At 39.7% G+C, this 14,819-nt stretch overlaps 1 protein-coding gene across 7 annotated transcripts in view; it reads left to right on the top strand.

The window, feature by feature from the left end:
- TUB (TUB bipartite transcription factor) overlaps window positions 1-14,819 on the top strand; it is a 116,187-nt gene that overhangs the window by 88,838 nt on the left and 12,530 nt on the right. For 3 of the 7 annotated variants that reach the window (XM_072338580.1, XM_072338587.1, XM_072338583.1), the window contains 2 exons: window positions 4,393-4,530; window positions 12,809-12,976. In XM_072338580.1, the coding sequence (XP_072194681.1) occupies window positions 4,393-4,530; window positions 12,809-12,976 (306 nt within the window). The remainder of the gene's footprint in view (window positions 1-4,392; window positions 4,531-12,808; window positions 12,977-14,819) is intronic. The other 4 variants (XM_072338581.1, XM_072338584.1, XM_072338585.1 and 1 more) reach the window with 2 other exon arrangements.

The raw sequence follows: 14,819 nt of genomic DNA, 5'->3' as shown, positions 1-14,819 counted from the left end.
GAATAAGAACATGTTGTGTTGAAATTAAGCATAGGTTGTATATAGAAGATGACAATCATTTATTCAGTGGGATAAGCTTAATCCTTCATTCCTTTCTCTTTCTTGGGACCATCTTTATTTTCAGTTTAGTGCCCTTCAGAAAGCAAATTGCTATCTGCTTGTTTAAAGCTTTTATTAAATGTTGCTTGCCATTCTGTAGCGCCTTGCAGTCACATCTACTTGTTTGTTTTCATGTATCTCTACGCCCCTTATTTTGAAGTGTTTGTTCAAAACTTGAACAAACATTTTATCCTGATGTGGCACTGTAAAATTCTGCTATGACTGCAGCTCTTCTCCGTCTGGATTGCAAATACAGACACAAACCAAGTAACATGCAGAGATACATGGTTTACTGCAGCAATTTAATTACACTATTTAATCACATTTAATGCAAATGATGAAAGCCCATTTTTACAGGGAAGAGTAATTTTATTTCTATGAACATGGTGAATTTCCACCAGGGAGAGATTTTTCTTTTCACAGAAGTGAGGAAGGCAGAGATTTGAATGTGTGCCAGATATGCTTTCATTAATATTAACATATTTGGTTGCAGCTGCAGTTTTTTTTTTTTTTTTTTCCTAAAGACTTGGAATTAAAATTATTTTCCATTAGAAACTCTCTAAACAATTTTCATGTCAACTTCCAATTTAGAGATTTTGATTAACCACGTGCTAAAAAGCAAAGTTGCTTCCTTACTTTCCTTTTCTGGCATTTGCCAGCACATCTAGATAAAATGGTTGTGTCGTGTGTTGAACAGCAGATGTCAGGTAAAAGGCACAGCTTTAGACTGCTAAGTTTGACATGACATTCTGGCCTTCTGTCATAAAGGGTGAGAGACAGTTTTTTGATGAATACCAAGCTGTCAACTTACAGGTGAATGTCAATTAACCATTTAAAACAAACAAAAAAACCCCCAAAACCAAAAACCCGTATTTAGGTATTCATCAGAACTGTGCGTTGCATCCTTGTATTTCACTGACCTTGAAATAAGGTGCTAGTTTATTTTTTTTCAAGACAGCCAGGAGCGTTCTGTGGACAAGACTATTAATATTGAGAGATCCGGCAGCACTCCAAGTATCATGTGGGCAAAACACCTAACTTCCAATAAGCATATATTCTGAAATCTCCCTTGCAGCTGCACTCTCTTTATCCTTCATCCTTTGAAGCATCTTCTTGATGTATTACCAGTCATTACCGTTCTAGTACATTCCCAAAATAGATGAGCTAACCCTGTAGCTTCAGAGAACAGCAGGCAGCAAGAGGTTTAGAGGTCTCTGTGTGTTTCTTGGTACTAGAACTTTTGAGAAGGTTTTGAGGCAGCTGAGGGAAACTTCCTGAAAAGCACCCTTCTGTTTCTACTAGAAATACATTTCCTTGTTTTAGTTTGATGTTGGGAAGTAGCAGCAGCTGCCTAAAGGAACAGGGAGTCTGCTTGTGAAAGTGAGCACAGCACCACCAGTGCCCTCACAAAGTGAAAGTGAGCACAGCACCACCAGTGCCCTCACAAATGGGATCCACAGGTTCCAAATCCAACAGCATCCTCAGCAGTCCCAGATGCAGCAAGGAATGAACTGGGGTCCCCCAAGCACCAGCAAGTCCTCATATACCCCTGTTCTTTTTCTCAGCCTTTTCACACTGAGCTTCAATTACAAGTATTTTCACCTTTGTAATATCAGTTCATCCCTGTAGCTGCATGTAAGAGTCTTTATTTGTCCTGTGCTACAGGTATCATAATTTTTAACTTTTTAACATCCAACTGAGCACATATTCATATCATTATAGCAGTTTCTGTTATGCAGGGAGGTCAGAGAAGACATTAGCAAGTGGATGAGCCTTATTGAAGGTCTGTTTACCAAGTAATAAACAGCTAAGGATGCCATGGGGGGGGGGGGATTATGATGAAGATGATATTTTGGGATTCGATTTGGATTTAGTTTAGAGCTAGTGCTTTAACTATAATGTTAGTATAGTAAGGTCAATATAAGATCCTTTAGAATTAGGAGATTCTGCACAAATTCCTTTCACAAATCCCCCATGTAATGCTGGCATGTATATGGTTTAAATTTTACTTTTTCATCCATTATATTTGAAAGTTCTGTTTACTGTATACAGCAGTGTTGGTGTATATTCAAAATCACTGCTGCTGCGAAATTTTGCATTATAGATTAAAGTAATTGAGGTATTTCCTTCTCTGGCCTTTGAAGCACCCATCGCTGTACTTATAATCAGATATCTTTTGCTGGAAATTATGGGACAAAATGAATTCAAAAAGCCTCAAGCTTTTTCTTTTTTAATTGAAGGACAGCTGACCAGACAGTGAAGATAAGTCTAACTTTTCAATGTACGATGTCAGAACATTTCATCCCTTGCTTATTAATCATTGCTTTGGGCCAAGTAGATGAGGCTTCATCTGAATGAATGAATGTAGTCATATTTAAAAGGGAACTGACTAGTCATTGAATGTTGGTCATTTGTAAAATAATGAAGTTCAAGTGTAAGGAAGATTATTATCTCTAAAACAATGGAAAGAACATACCCTCATTTTTATAGACTGACTGAGTTACAGATGCAGGACAGATTGCTGGGCTGACCAAATCTGCCTATTTAAAGACCGTGCAGCAGGGACACTTTGCTTCCCTGCTTAGTCCAAGGCTGCCATGCCTGTGGAAATAGGACGCCATGCTGCCTTGTATGGGCCACTTTCCCTGACACGCTGTGCACTTGTTCCCCAGTTCTGTCTTGTTCATTTTTGCAGTGTTCTGTGATGCTCAGCAAGGAGACCGCAGTCTTGAGATTTGTTTGATAAAAGACAGGAGTGAGGAACTGGGCAATGCCAAACTGTTTATTTAAGCTATTAATCACTCACACCTCTGCCAATTTCACCTACACGCTCTGTAAAACTTGGACTCTTCCTCTGTGTAATAAAAAGAGAGTGTGGGTTTAGTAAGTGCTCCAGATGATCCTTGTACTATGGATTTAATGTTCTTCATACAGGATTGCTGTACTGAGGAGGGCAGCTCTGGGGTTGTAAGATGCATTCATTCACACAGACATGGTTGACTCCATCTTGCACCTCTGAGAATCTCCTTGTGTTTGCTTCTGTTGCTCTTTGTGCGCATGGAGGATGTGGTTGTGAGGAAGTTGCCTCAGAGATCAGAAGCCTGGAGAGAAGCTGGCTGTCCCCGTGCCATGGGGTATCACTAGCCCTTCTGGGGCCTTAGGAAGTTTGCCAGGGATGTTTTTACCTTAATTTATAGGTAGCCAGTTTGTTCCAGTTAGGTTCCTTTGAGCATTTTTATTCGTTCATTTTTAAGAGAACAATTCAGTTTTGGGAGTAAGAAATGGTGGGAGGCCCTGGGAGTCAAGGTGATATTCCTGTGGGGTAAACCAGTCACCTCATAAGGCTGGGGGCTTAGCAATTAACAGCAACCAACAGCAGCCGGTGCCGCCATTTCTTAGTGCCCACCTATAGGTTATTTTGCTTGGGGAGTGAAGTTTGATGATTTCTTTATGCATTTCAGAGTTATGTTTGTTTTTATGACTCTCTACCTCAGTGATACTTGAATTCAAGGCTTGGCCTGGCCAAAAGGAGGAGTTACTGCGTGTGTTGCTTTGCACAGGTTGAAATATTGACCTCAAAGCGTGTCATGCTTGTAGAAAGTGATAAAGCCTCTTTTTACTTTGAAAGCATCTAGTGGGATGTGAATTATGCTGACATTCATAGTTTGTGCCAAGCATAATATGCTGAGACTTCAAAAAATTAATTTATATGCTGCAAATTAGGACGAGTCTAATTTCAGCTTTGTCTATAGTTTCTCCATAAGGTGCCTGGCTGTTCTAGTCATCATACTGTGGTATTGACAGTTGTGCAAGGAGTGTTTCTTTGAAAAGAAAACGAGTGATTTCTTGTTTATGGTTCTAGGATGTAGCTTTAAACAGAGGTGCTACGAAGTCCAAACGAAGCTCTTTTGCCTTTGTGCTGCCACTGTTTGTGATCAGTATGGCAGACTTTAGGATGAGGAAATGGGCTTCCTACAGTAGCTCAGCAATACATTATTCTGATGTTATTTTTGTCCTGAAAGCTAGCAGCTAGCATGTCACTGGAAGAGGGAGAAGGTTAAGAAGTACACCCCAGTTAACTTAATGCTTCCAATTTTTTACTGTAACTTTGCAATTTCTCATTTATTTGAATCTCCTCTTTGCATGAATTTGCAATACCAAATTCTGCTATGTCTGCTTACATCTGTATGCCTTCTCTGAATTCTCAATACATTCTCTCTTCTCTCTCTCAATTAGTTTCTCTCTGTTTTCTCTCTCTTTTTCTTTTTCATGGGGTACCCTGAATCTCTCAAGCAGTACAGGAGGCCGAACAGGAAGATGTAAAGGTGGTAGTGGATGCCCAAGCTCCGAAGTCAACTAAAAAAGCCAAGGCAGCATCTGCAAGCTGTCAGACTGGCAGTGCCAGAAAGGAGAAAAAAGGGAAACACAAAGGTTAGCTGCATGCTGCTGAATGCCAGATGTTGAATTGACTGCACCAATACCTTTCTTCTTCCTCTTTATTTTTGTTCTGTTTAGTTTCTATGAAGATCAGTGCCTGAAAGGGATTTATTGAAGTTTTTATGAGATTGGGAAATGCGGATGACTTGGACCTGTGCGTGGGAAGGAGGGCTGAATGTGTAAACCGCATCTGTTCCAAAGGATCACATTTGTTCAAATTCTAGATGAGTAAAATAATCCTGATGAAGCAGACGTTTTCCTGCACTGTTAATGAAATGACAACCATCTCGCACCAGTATGATTTTTCTTTGTCTGCATGCAGTGTAATTTGGAGGAGCAGTGTTCAGTTGCAGTCATTCTAAGACTGTCACTGAGGTTTAAAAGCTGCACAAAATTGAGGTTAAAAGTGAGCATTTTGAAAATGAAATTTGACAAATTCAAGATAATATCTTCAAAGGGATTCTTCATGTTGTTACTTCAGGATTAATCTGCCCTAACTGGTAAACTTAGGTGGGGTGTTTGTCTGAAAAAAAATCGTCTGCAATGATTTTGGGTAAGCCTCTCTGTGTTAAGTCTCTTTATATTAAGAATGTAGTGTCTGTTGTTGACAAGTCTACTTAACGATAATAATGACTAGCAAAGGTAATTATTGAGGTCAGACTATAAAGCCTTATCTACAGGGATTTTTCAGGACCTGAGCCTACCTTATCAAAATCCATTAAACCACACTGCAGCCTAATTCTTGAGATGTGAATCTTCAGCTTCTTTATATCGTCCCTCTTGGACTGGGTTAGTCAGGTTTCAGAGGCTGGCCCTGAGGTAAAGAGTTTATTCACTTATTAGTTTGTAAGAAAGGTGATGTTTGTCTCGTCAGTACCTAAGCTTAAAATAATAAATAAAAGACGAGGGTAAATTTAACTCTGCATAAAAACTGTTGCAAAATAAAGTGAGCAGAAAGCTAATATTTCTGAACTTCACATAAAAAGTAAGTCCACTCCAGCAAAGGAATACAGATTTAAGCTTTATTCTGAAGCAGGTTTCTCTGAAGAATAAAATTTCTCTTACTGGTTTAAAAGAAAACCTTCCTGAGGCTGCAGTTGATCACTGTGTGGAGTAATACTTAAATTATTCCTACTGCATAGCCTTGAGGCTCTGTTTGATCTCATAATGCCTGTTTGAGCTGTCTGTGTACGTACAGAATTTAAAATATTGTTCTGGTCAGATAGGCTTAATTTGGGAAATCTGCATTGTGTAAATCCCGTGTATGTTTATGTGATTAAATTTGCATGTTTTCTGATCGGTTTTCTTCTGAATTCTTGTTGGTTGTATAGTTAGTTGGTCTTCAGAATCTCCTCCATTGCTGTCAGCTGCTTGAAGAGAGTTTTGTGTTTGGTTTTGTGTGATATTTGAGGGATGGTGGTGGAGCTTGTCCACTTGTTAACATTTGAGCAATCCAGGTCTGTTCCATACTGTAACTTTTATATGTCCTGCAAGTGAACATGATGGTTGCTGAGGGGTGAATGCGCTTTTACTTGGTACGATAGCATTTTAAAGGTTTCTGTTAGTATTTAGTTATAGTATTACTTTTCTGAGTGCAGCTGAGCTCTTTGTGCTTGAATAAAAAAAAAGCCTTTGGGCTAGATCCTATGAATAATAAGCTAATTCAGACCAAGAATCATTGAATTATACATGAATAGCTCTTGCAGCTGTAATGTAATGATCCTACTCTAGTCTTAGATGTGTAATGCCTTTTTAAGTGGCTCAAAGAAGATGAAACTATGATCAGAACAATGTGCTAAAGATAAACGTGAGGGAAGTAGTAGGTTTAATGAGGTTACACTGACACAGGGCAAGAGAAGGATGTGGCTAATTGCTCACATAGAGCTGGTGGTTGCTCCTGAGTGAGGGTTCACTGCGTTTTGTAACTCTGTGATGGGTAGTGTAGCGTTTAGCAGCTTTCTCTAGATTTGTGATTGCTTACTGATATTTCTCTCTTAATGATGTATCCCAAATACACTGTGCCTGTTTTTAAAAAGAAACAGAGTTTTTATGGGAAAAAGACTGAAAATGTAGTGAATTGATCGCGTTTTGTAGTGGTATTTCTGGTATTTCTGGGTCTCTAAGTTTACTGTTGAATATTACATTTGGTATTGGGAAAAAGGCAAAAAATGAAGCAAATGAATACGTACAATGGTGGAAATAATGGGTTGAATGCTGGCTTTGTGATGCAGAGAAGGACTGCATAAGGATATTAGTGAGTGGCAGAAAAATAGTGCAAACAAGTAGAAACAATTGCAAGTACTAAACAAGTACCTATGAAAAACATGCACCCAGCATGGGATGCAAATACAAGGCCAGAACATCTTTAAATCCCAAATACTGAGATTATTCATTCAGAACTGAGATTGTGCGATTGTGCATTGTAATGTGAAGTCGTTTGGTTGTTGGATTTTTCTTGTTTATTTTCTATTTTATTGGTGTAGATTTGTGAAGTAAAGTGCTTCTGTAGCTTTTTGCAGTGAATCACGCAGAAGTGAATCGGAAAGATAAAAGGAACCTTTATCAATATAAAAAACAAACATGCAAAGCCAGAACATAATTCAAAGTGGAATCTGATATGAAGATTCATTTGCTTCTAACTGAACCTATTGTAGATATACCATGTTAGCATATTCTAGGAAACATTTTCCTTATTTCACGTATGATGGTCAGAAAGCAGAAGAGAAGCTCTGACACACAGTGCTTTTTCTGCCAGGATAACTGTTTCATGTTTTGATTTCATTTACTTCTTCCATGTTTATTTCCTTTCTTTCACGCCTGTCTGTCTGTTTTGATTTGTGCATCCTGTCCCATTTTTTTATGTAACAAGAAACTACATTAGTGCTGGCCGACTCAGAAAGTAGCACCATTTGTTGGATAAAAAGCATTATTTCTCACCATAGCATTTACTCTGATGGGAATAAAAGAGCTTATGTAGAGTAGATTTATCTTGGCTTCCTGTGCATTAAAAAGAAGGGGTTGTAGGAGGAGCAAATGAGTTTCCACTTAGAAAAACCCTGCTGTTACCAGATTTGACAACCCTTAGGAGCTACGATTTAGGAAAACACAGACTTAATTGTGATGAAATCCAGCTATGGTTATCTAGATTTCATCAGTGTGAATGTAGAGGTTGTTGCTTGAGTGCTTGCTGTTAATGACCTGATGTGATGTTAGCAATAGGCCTTCCTTTGACTGAAGTTTAGACTTGATCACCTCCAGGCTCCCTTCCTAAAAAAAAAACCAAACATTTATTTGTATCAATTTCCTTGCCAACAAATACTTTTGTGATTTTGCGTTTGCTTGAACCACTGGTTTGTCTAACCTGGTATCTTACTTTTTAAGGCAAATTTAAAGAAAGAAATGAAGGAAGGTTTCTAGTGTGTCATGGCATTTGCAGAGGGAGGACATGATTTGAACATGTTTTTGAGTATAATACACAAACAGCTTAAGCATATTCTTAAAACTTAGCATGTTAATCAGTTAATCATTCTTTCTTATACTTATAAGTCTATGTAAAAGTACCAATAGGAAATATTGCTGGGTAGTCTGCCTTTTTTTGAATCATGAACCAGTTTATACAAGACTGCCATTGTGCATTGTCTGCTATTGTCACATAGCAGCATCTCTCCTTGTGTCTGTTCTGATGCTCATCTGTAAGCTGTGGTCGCTTTCATCAGCTTCTTCTCAGAGCTTTCCCTGGTCATACGCAGCAGATGGGATGTAGTCTATTCCTCCTCTTTGAACCCACACCCTCCTCCCAGTGAAAGATGTTATTCTTTCTTGATTATCTCTTGAGCAACAAAATGTTCATTTATTATCAGCTCTATCTATAAGATTTGAAGTGTTGAGATAGATAGAGTTTTAATGCAGGTATTGAAATTGAATACAGAATACAAGTTGGAGATGTAGGATGGAAATGCCAGTGAATGCCAGTTGGTTGAGTTCTTTCCCTGTTTTTTATTTCTGGTAGTTCTAGGTTTCCTCTGAGACATGACACTGTCAAAGTTTTCCAGAAGGTCATCACTGAAGTGAGTTGCTTCAGTAACAGGGTTGTTTCAGTCTCCCTCTTTCCTCCCTGCCCTTCTTTGTAGTTGCCTAGAGGATAACATAAAGAATTCCTTCTCTTCTTAACAGTTATTCAAGGACATGTCCATCAGTTTTTCTCTACATTACCCTTGGGAAGAAAAACGTAGAAAGCCCTGCATCTAGCTATAAACACTTTATTTTTGGCACAGCCCACTCAGCTTGTCTTTCCTGACACTCTTCTTAAACTGGAAACTTAAAGCTGTGGACATGAGTTGTTTGCTTTTATTGCTCTGTGAACCATCCTTCTAGCAGGTGGGTGGAAGGACAAGGAGGCAGTGAGGCAAAGAATGAGAACAAAGGGAAAGATCCACCTCAAGTATCACAATTGTGCAGGCTTGAAAGTGCTTTCAGATATTAGGCAGGTGATGATAAAATTGCCTTTTGAACTATGACTGAACAAAATACATAAACATATATTAAAAAAATGTGTGTGTGCTTGCATTTAATACCACTGCATATAAGTACATTGCACATACATATGGAACTCCAATAATGCATGCGCACACACACAAATATTACATAGTTAATCCTGTGTTTGCCATGAACCATCTGCGGCATCAAATTTATCTGCTGCTTCCTCTCTTTTCTCCTCCCCCCCAGATATTTTAATACTGCAGAAGTTATTATCTTTTTTTTCTCTCTCTGCCCAGCTACATCTTCCCTTGCTTTCAACGGGATCACCAGCAGAACCATCCGTAATGCTTAATAACACACTCTACCAGTGATGCATGCTTTAGAATGCTGGAATTGATTTTTCTTTTCTAAAAGGCTGCCCTGCCAGGGTACCCTTTGTCCTACTGCCTAATAATACGTGATGTTCTTGACAGCATGGGATATGAGCGCTGATGTTCTGCAGGCATCAGAAAGCAGCAGTTTCAGTGCAGTTCTGCTGCTGTCAGGGGCAGTTCTTTTGCTACAGATATTGATCTGCTTGGAAGAAGAATAATTAGAGTGTTTTGTTCCTTTTGAAACGGGTTCTCATAGTTAGGTTTTGAGCATCCAAAACATAATAAGTTCTAGATGTACGTAAGAGATGAGCATCTTGTTCAATTCATGGGTGCTTAATGCTTGATGCTGTGAATGTTATGGTAAGAACCGGTCTTTGGTCACTTCAATGATGGTTGATATGAATAGAGCTGTTTCAAGTACTGCAGTGGATCCAAGCAGCTCTCTGTTCTAAAATACCTTTACTGTAGTACTTATGACGACCCTCTGTGCTCTGCCAGTCAGCCAGTTCTCAACCCACCTCACTGTCCACTCATCTATCCCACACTTTCTCAGCTTTGTTATAAGGATGTCATGGGAGACAGTATCAAATGCCTTGCTGAAATCAAGGTAGACTACATCTACCACCCTCCCCCCATCCACCCAGCTAGTGACAGCGTCATAGAAGATTACCAGGTTGGTTGAGCATGACCTCCCCGTGCTGACTATTCCTGATAACCTCCTTTACTTCCAGTTGTCTGGAGATGGCATCTAGTACAAGCTGTTCCATTGCCTTTCCAGGTACAGAGGTGAGGCTGACTGGCCTGTAATTACCTGGATCTTCCTTCTTGCCCTTTGTGAAGACCAGAGTGACACTGGCTATCCTCTAGTCTTCAGACACCTGCCCCCATTCTCCAGGACCTCTCAAAGATGATAGAGAGCAGTTCAGCAATCACCTCACCAAATCCTTGTGCTTGTACTGTAAAGGGAGGCAAATAGAAAGTTAAATTTACATTTTCTGTACCTTTCATTATTTTTTACGTTTGTTTTCAACCTCTTTTTTGTTTGATTTGACTTAGGCTGAGTGAGATTAAAGTGTGGGTATCTGCAACATCCATATCACACTGTGTAAGTTAGACTTACACAGTTTCCTAAGAGAAGTGTCAACAGAAAATATGTTGAAAAAAGGTCTCCTCTGTTTTGGGACTGATGCCTTTCCAGTCAAAACTTTGAGAATTTAAATCATGGCTGGCAAAGCTTGCTGAATAAACACAGCTTTGTGTTGTAAAGACTTGTGAAACAGCAATCTGTTTGACCAGTGAACTAGAATTCATTCAGACAGCATGCATTTTTGTACAGCTGGATGCAGGATTTATATTCGTTTTTCAGTAATTCAGTATTTTAGTAACAAAGCACACGGGGAGCACTTGTGGCTTGGCAGACTGTCCTAGGAAACAGCACCCTCTGAAAGATGAAAACCAAGGTGAGAGGAGCTCTGTTGTTATGCAGGAAATGGCACGGAAGGCCACAAGTAAACTAGTGGCACTCCAGGCTTTAGAGAGGAAATTTCCAGAGAATTTGGAATTGTTTGAAAAGTGGAGGACAAGAGAACATGCAGTGACATGGAAAGTTTAGTTCGTTTCGCTGATCAAAGGTAAGGTTGAGAGGTGCGTTGAGGACTGACTTCTGAAGGGACAAGGTACTTGATGGTGTAGAATGTGTGTTGCTTAATAGATGGTGTAAAAGTAATCAAGGAGCAGGAACTCATTAGGCCTGTTCAGACTGAGTCACACATGGTGGGCATGGAGGACAATGCACCAGTAGAGCAGTGGGCATGGGGTTGCAGTGCACTCTGCATCACATGGAGCACCTGAAAACTCTTATCTTGCCAAGGTGATAGAAACATTTCCTTTGGCTTTATTTAGACTCCCCAGGTTGGAGGGACTGATTGTTTATTTGTTGTTAGTTTTACTGTATATGCGCCAGAACTTACAGATTGGTGCAGGATTTGTCATAAGGTTCTGCATGATGCAGCAGAGTCAGTAATTCCTTCTGACCTTGAAATCTGACTGTGGGAAATGTCGGTCACACCTCCCCTTGTTTTGTCTCTCTCTTTTTCCATCTAACCTGAAAGTTTTTAAATACTTGTGTGGTGTTGGACTGCATCTTGTTAGGTGGTAGCACAGTCAAGTGCTGTTACTGAGGGGGTGGACCACTTTTTTTTCCACTCATGCTTCACACTGCAGTGACAGTGACATCAGGTATGGCAGTGTACGCTTAAGCATGCTAATGTATCATCTAGTTGCCTTGTAATGCAAATTGACAGCTACTGGCAAGGAAGGTTGTAATGGTAATCTTGGAGATTTCTGCTACAGATAACAGTTTGAAAACACCCCAGACCCTAAAGGATCGTTCTTAGAGAATTCATTCAGCTCTGTTTGGTCTGAGGAGCAGCATATTATTATACTGAGCTAGCTCTTTGTAATGCTTTCTAAATAAAATCCTTAAAACAGCAACAGCGCAAAGAGTTACATTATTTACTATATCTGTAAATGATTTCAGTGCTTTTTTTATTGGTGTAGAAATGCTTTTTTATATAGCTAGTTTAGTAATTTATGCCAGCACTAAATCTTCACTAAGAGCTGAAGTATGTTTGCAGTCTGATGTTTCAATCTACTGTCCTGAAGTTAGTTAGCTTATGATAAGAACTCCCCACACACACTCCATATTTTCATTCTTACATCTTCAGAGGCAAATGACAGCAGCTATGAAATAAAGAGAATCAGAGCTCAGAATGACAGCATAGCTGAGGCTGGAAGCTGCCTCATGCACTGTCTTGACCCCCATCCATTCTCAGATCAGGTTGCCCAGGCTGATCGCATGTGTTTCTAAGGATAGAGATTTATCTTCATACACTTTCATTCTGGCTTTCTATCTGTATGACAGTTTACTGATTTGGTAGGCATATTTGGGCTTGTTAGTCTGATCTTTCTGTTGTATATGCTGCTAGTTCTGCAGGTGAATTTTCTAGTTTTCTTGGTTCTTAATGGGAGTCTTCATGTTTTATGGGGAATATGCCAGAATCTGGAACTCAGGTTTATTTCCAGACCAGTTGTGTCCCCCTAGGAGAACTGCATCTGTTATTTGTCTTTCTTCTCCATTTGATTTCTGTTCAGTTTTGGGTGAATGGGTACATCGCCTTCAGGGTGAGAAGGGTAACACTGAAATTCTGATCACCTCATGGACATTCTAAAGCACAGCATATGGGAAGTGAGGCTTTTGCCTCTGGCACTCTTTTAGTCTTGCTTAAGTCTAGAAAGTATTATTAAATATGAGCCTTTGATCTTTGTTTCCTAGAAGGATGCTTTTTATAAGGGAGCGATTCTCTTTTCAGTAATTTCTTGACACAATGACAACTAAGGCTGTTGCTGTTGTCTGACAGGAATTGATGGCCCAGCTGCTTTTCAAGATGATGTTCAGAAAGCAGGAAGTCAAGTGCAGATTCTCACTGTTGGGCAGTCTAGCCATGATGAAGATGATGGAGAGAAGATGGCTACTGGCCAACAACAGCAAAGCAAACAGGATCTTAAAACAGCAATGCAGAAAAAGGGTAAGTAGCTGAAGCCACCTTCAGATTCTCATTGCTCATTTTGATTATACTGATTCCTTTTCTTATTCTCATGCTCAGCCCTAGCCTAAGCAGAGATTGATATTCTTCCTTTCAGGCTCTGCTCTATTATGTCTCTAAAAATAATGAAGTTCTCTCTTGTCCCAAGGAACAAATGCTCCCCAGGCTCTCAGAACTGTGATATTCCCATCTGCAGTATAGTGCGGCTATTAAAGCACCAAGCAGATGCTAATGCTCACATCCATCTGTTACTTTCTGATATTTTATGGCTCCGGAAATCACATATGTGACAGCTGATGAAGAGTATGGAATAACGACATTTTAACTAGAATATTAATTTCAGTAGTGCTGTTGGTTAAACTCTGTTCATGGTTTCACAACACGTGTTCATACTAGGGGAGGTGAAAATTACAGTACTGCATTCTGCAGCATTTGTCCCACATTGTCCTGAAATGCTCTCACTTGTTTGGTTTTTCTTTTCCTAAAGGCACACGTGATTTAGGAGATAGATTGTGTATGTATGCATTCATGCATCTGTGCTTTCCTTCCTGCAGTGTTATTATCTTTTGTTAAACATTATCCGTAGGAAGGAAAAAATCCTAAAATCTTCACAGAGCTTTATCTGAAAGCATTTATTTAGGAGTTCTTCTTCAGTGTATGGCTTTTGAGGCTATGATGGCTTGAGCCAAGCGTACTCTGATGCTTTAAGAATAAACTCCTTGTGTATAAAGAGCAAAATGTAAGTGCAAACTCGACTCATCTAGAATAGACTATTCATATCTAAATGCACGCTTCTTGTCTGCAGTACAGTTCTCACTAAGATTCATTTTTTCTGGGACATTACTCTGCAGATGTGAGCAACTTCAACTGAAACGGGCATATTTTATCCAAGTGGGGCACTTCCTGGGCATTTGAGTCAAAGGAATGTTGGCATGACTAACAAGTTCTGATCTGTGTGATGATTGTGTTGCCTTAGACTATGGCTCAGAATATGTAATGATTGGACACACTACTTACTGAAGCTGGCTGACTTAAAAATTATCAGCAGACTTCTCAATTTAGGTCAGAGCACTCCGATTTTTACTCTGGGGGATGTTTCTATTTTTGATGATTTTCTGAGTTAATGTATATTTTTATTCTCTCAATTCTTTTGTTTGTTTTTTTCAGTAGAAGCAATGTATGGCATGGCCTTTTTTTAACCAGCTCTGAGCATACTCCTGATCAGAGCAGACATTGCTGAGGCTGTCTGACTGGTATGCTTCAAGTCCGCGCAGGGACTTTGTTTTTATTAACAACAGAACTGCTGTCTGTGGGACACAAAGAAAAGTATTAAGACAGGACTGCAAATAGTAGTACCTCCATAAAATATGTTTGCTTTGCCTTTGTGGTTTTGCACTTGATACCAGAAAAAGAGGCTTGATAGTATCTCAGTAGCCCTGGGAAGCTTTATGTAGGGCCAGGACTTTTCGTGTGAATTCCCACTGCTGCTTCACTGCTTGTGGCATGTTCTTTTTGGCGTGTCCCCATTGGTCTGCAAAGCATTTAGGATGGCTTTTTCCCATCAGTTCACCCTTTGCATTGAACAGGAGCAAGAGGAGAAAACCACTGAGGTGAATGCTAGCTGGCTTGATGAGAGGGGGGCAGGTCAAGTTCCATTAAATTTGCTTACCCTGTTTTGTGCCTATTCCGGTCTGTGACTTTAAATTTGTGGATAGAAACCTCACTGAGCATATGCATCTCTCCTCTCTGTGGATCACTCAGCAAGTCAAGCTCAGTTAGAAGACAAGAGGGCATAGGCTAGTTGAGTGTGAAGAGAATATGCTGT

The sequence above is a fragment of the Excalfactoria chinensis genome, chromosome 5, assembly GCF_039878825.1.
Source record: "Excalfactoria chinensis isolate bCotChi1 chromosome 5, bCotChi1.hap2, whole genome shotgun sequence".
Lineage (NCBI taxonomy): Eukaryota > Metazoa > Chordata > Aves > Galliformes > Phasianidae > Excalfactoria > Excalfactoria chinensis.
This window is presented reverse-complemented; position numbering and strand designations above follow the sequence as displayed.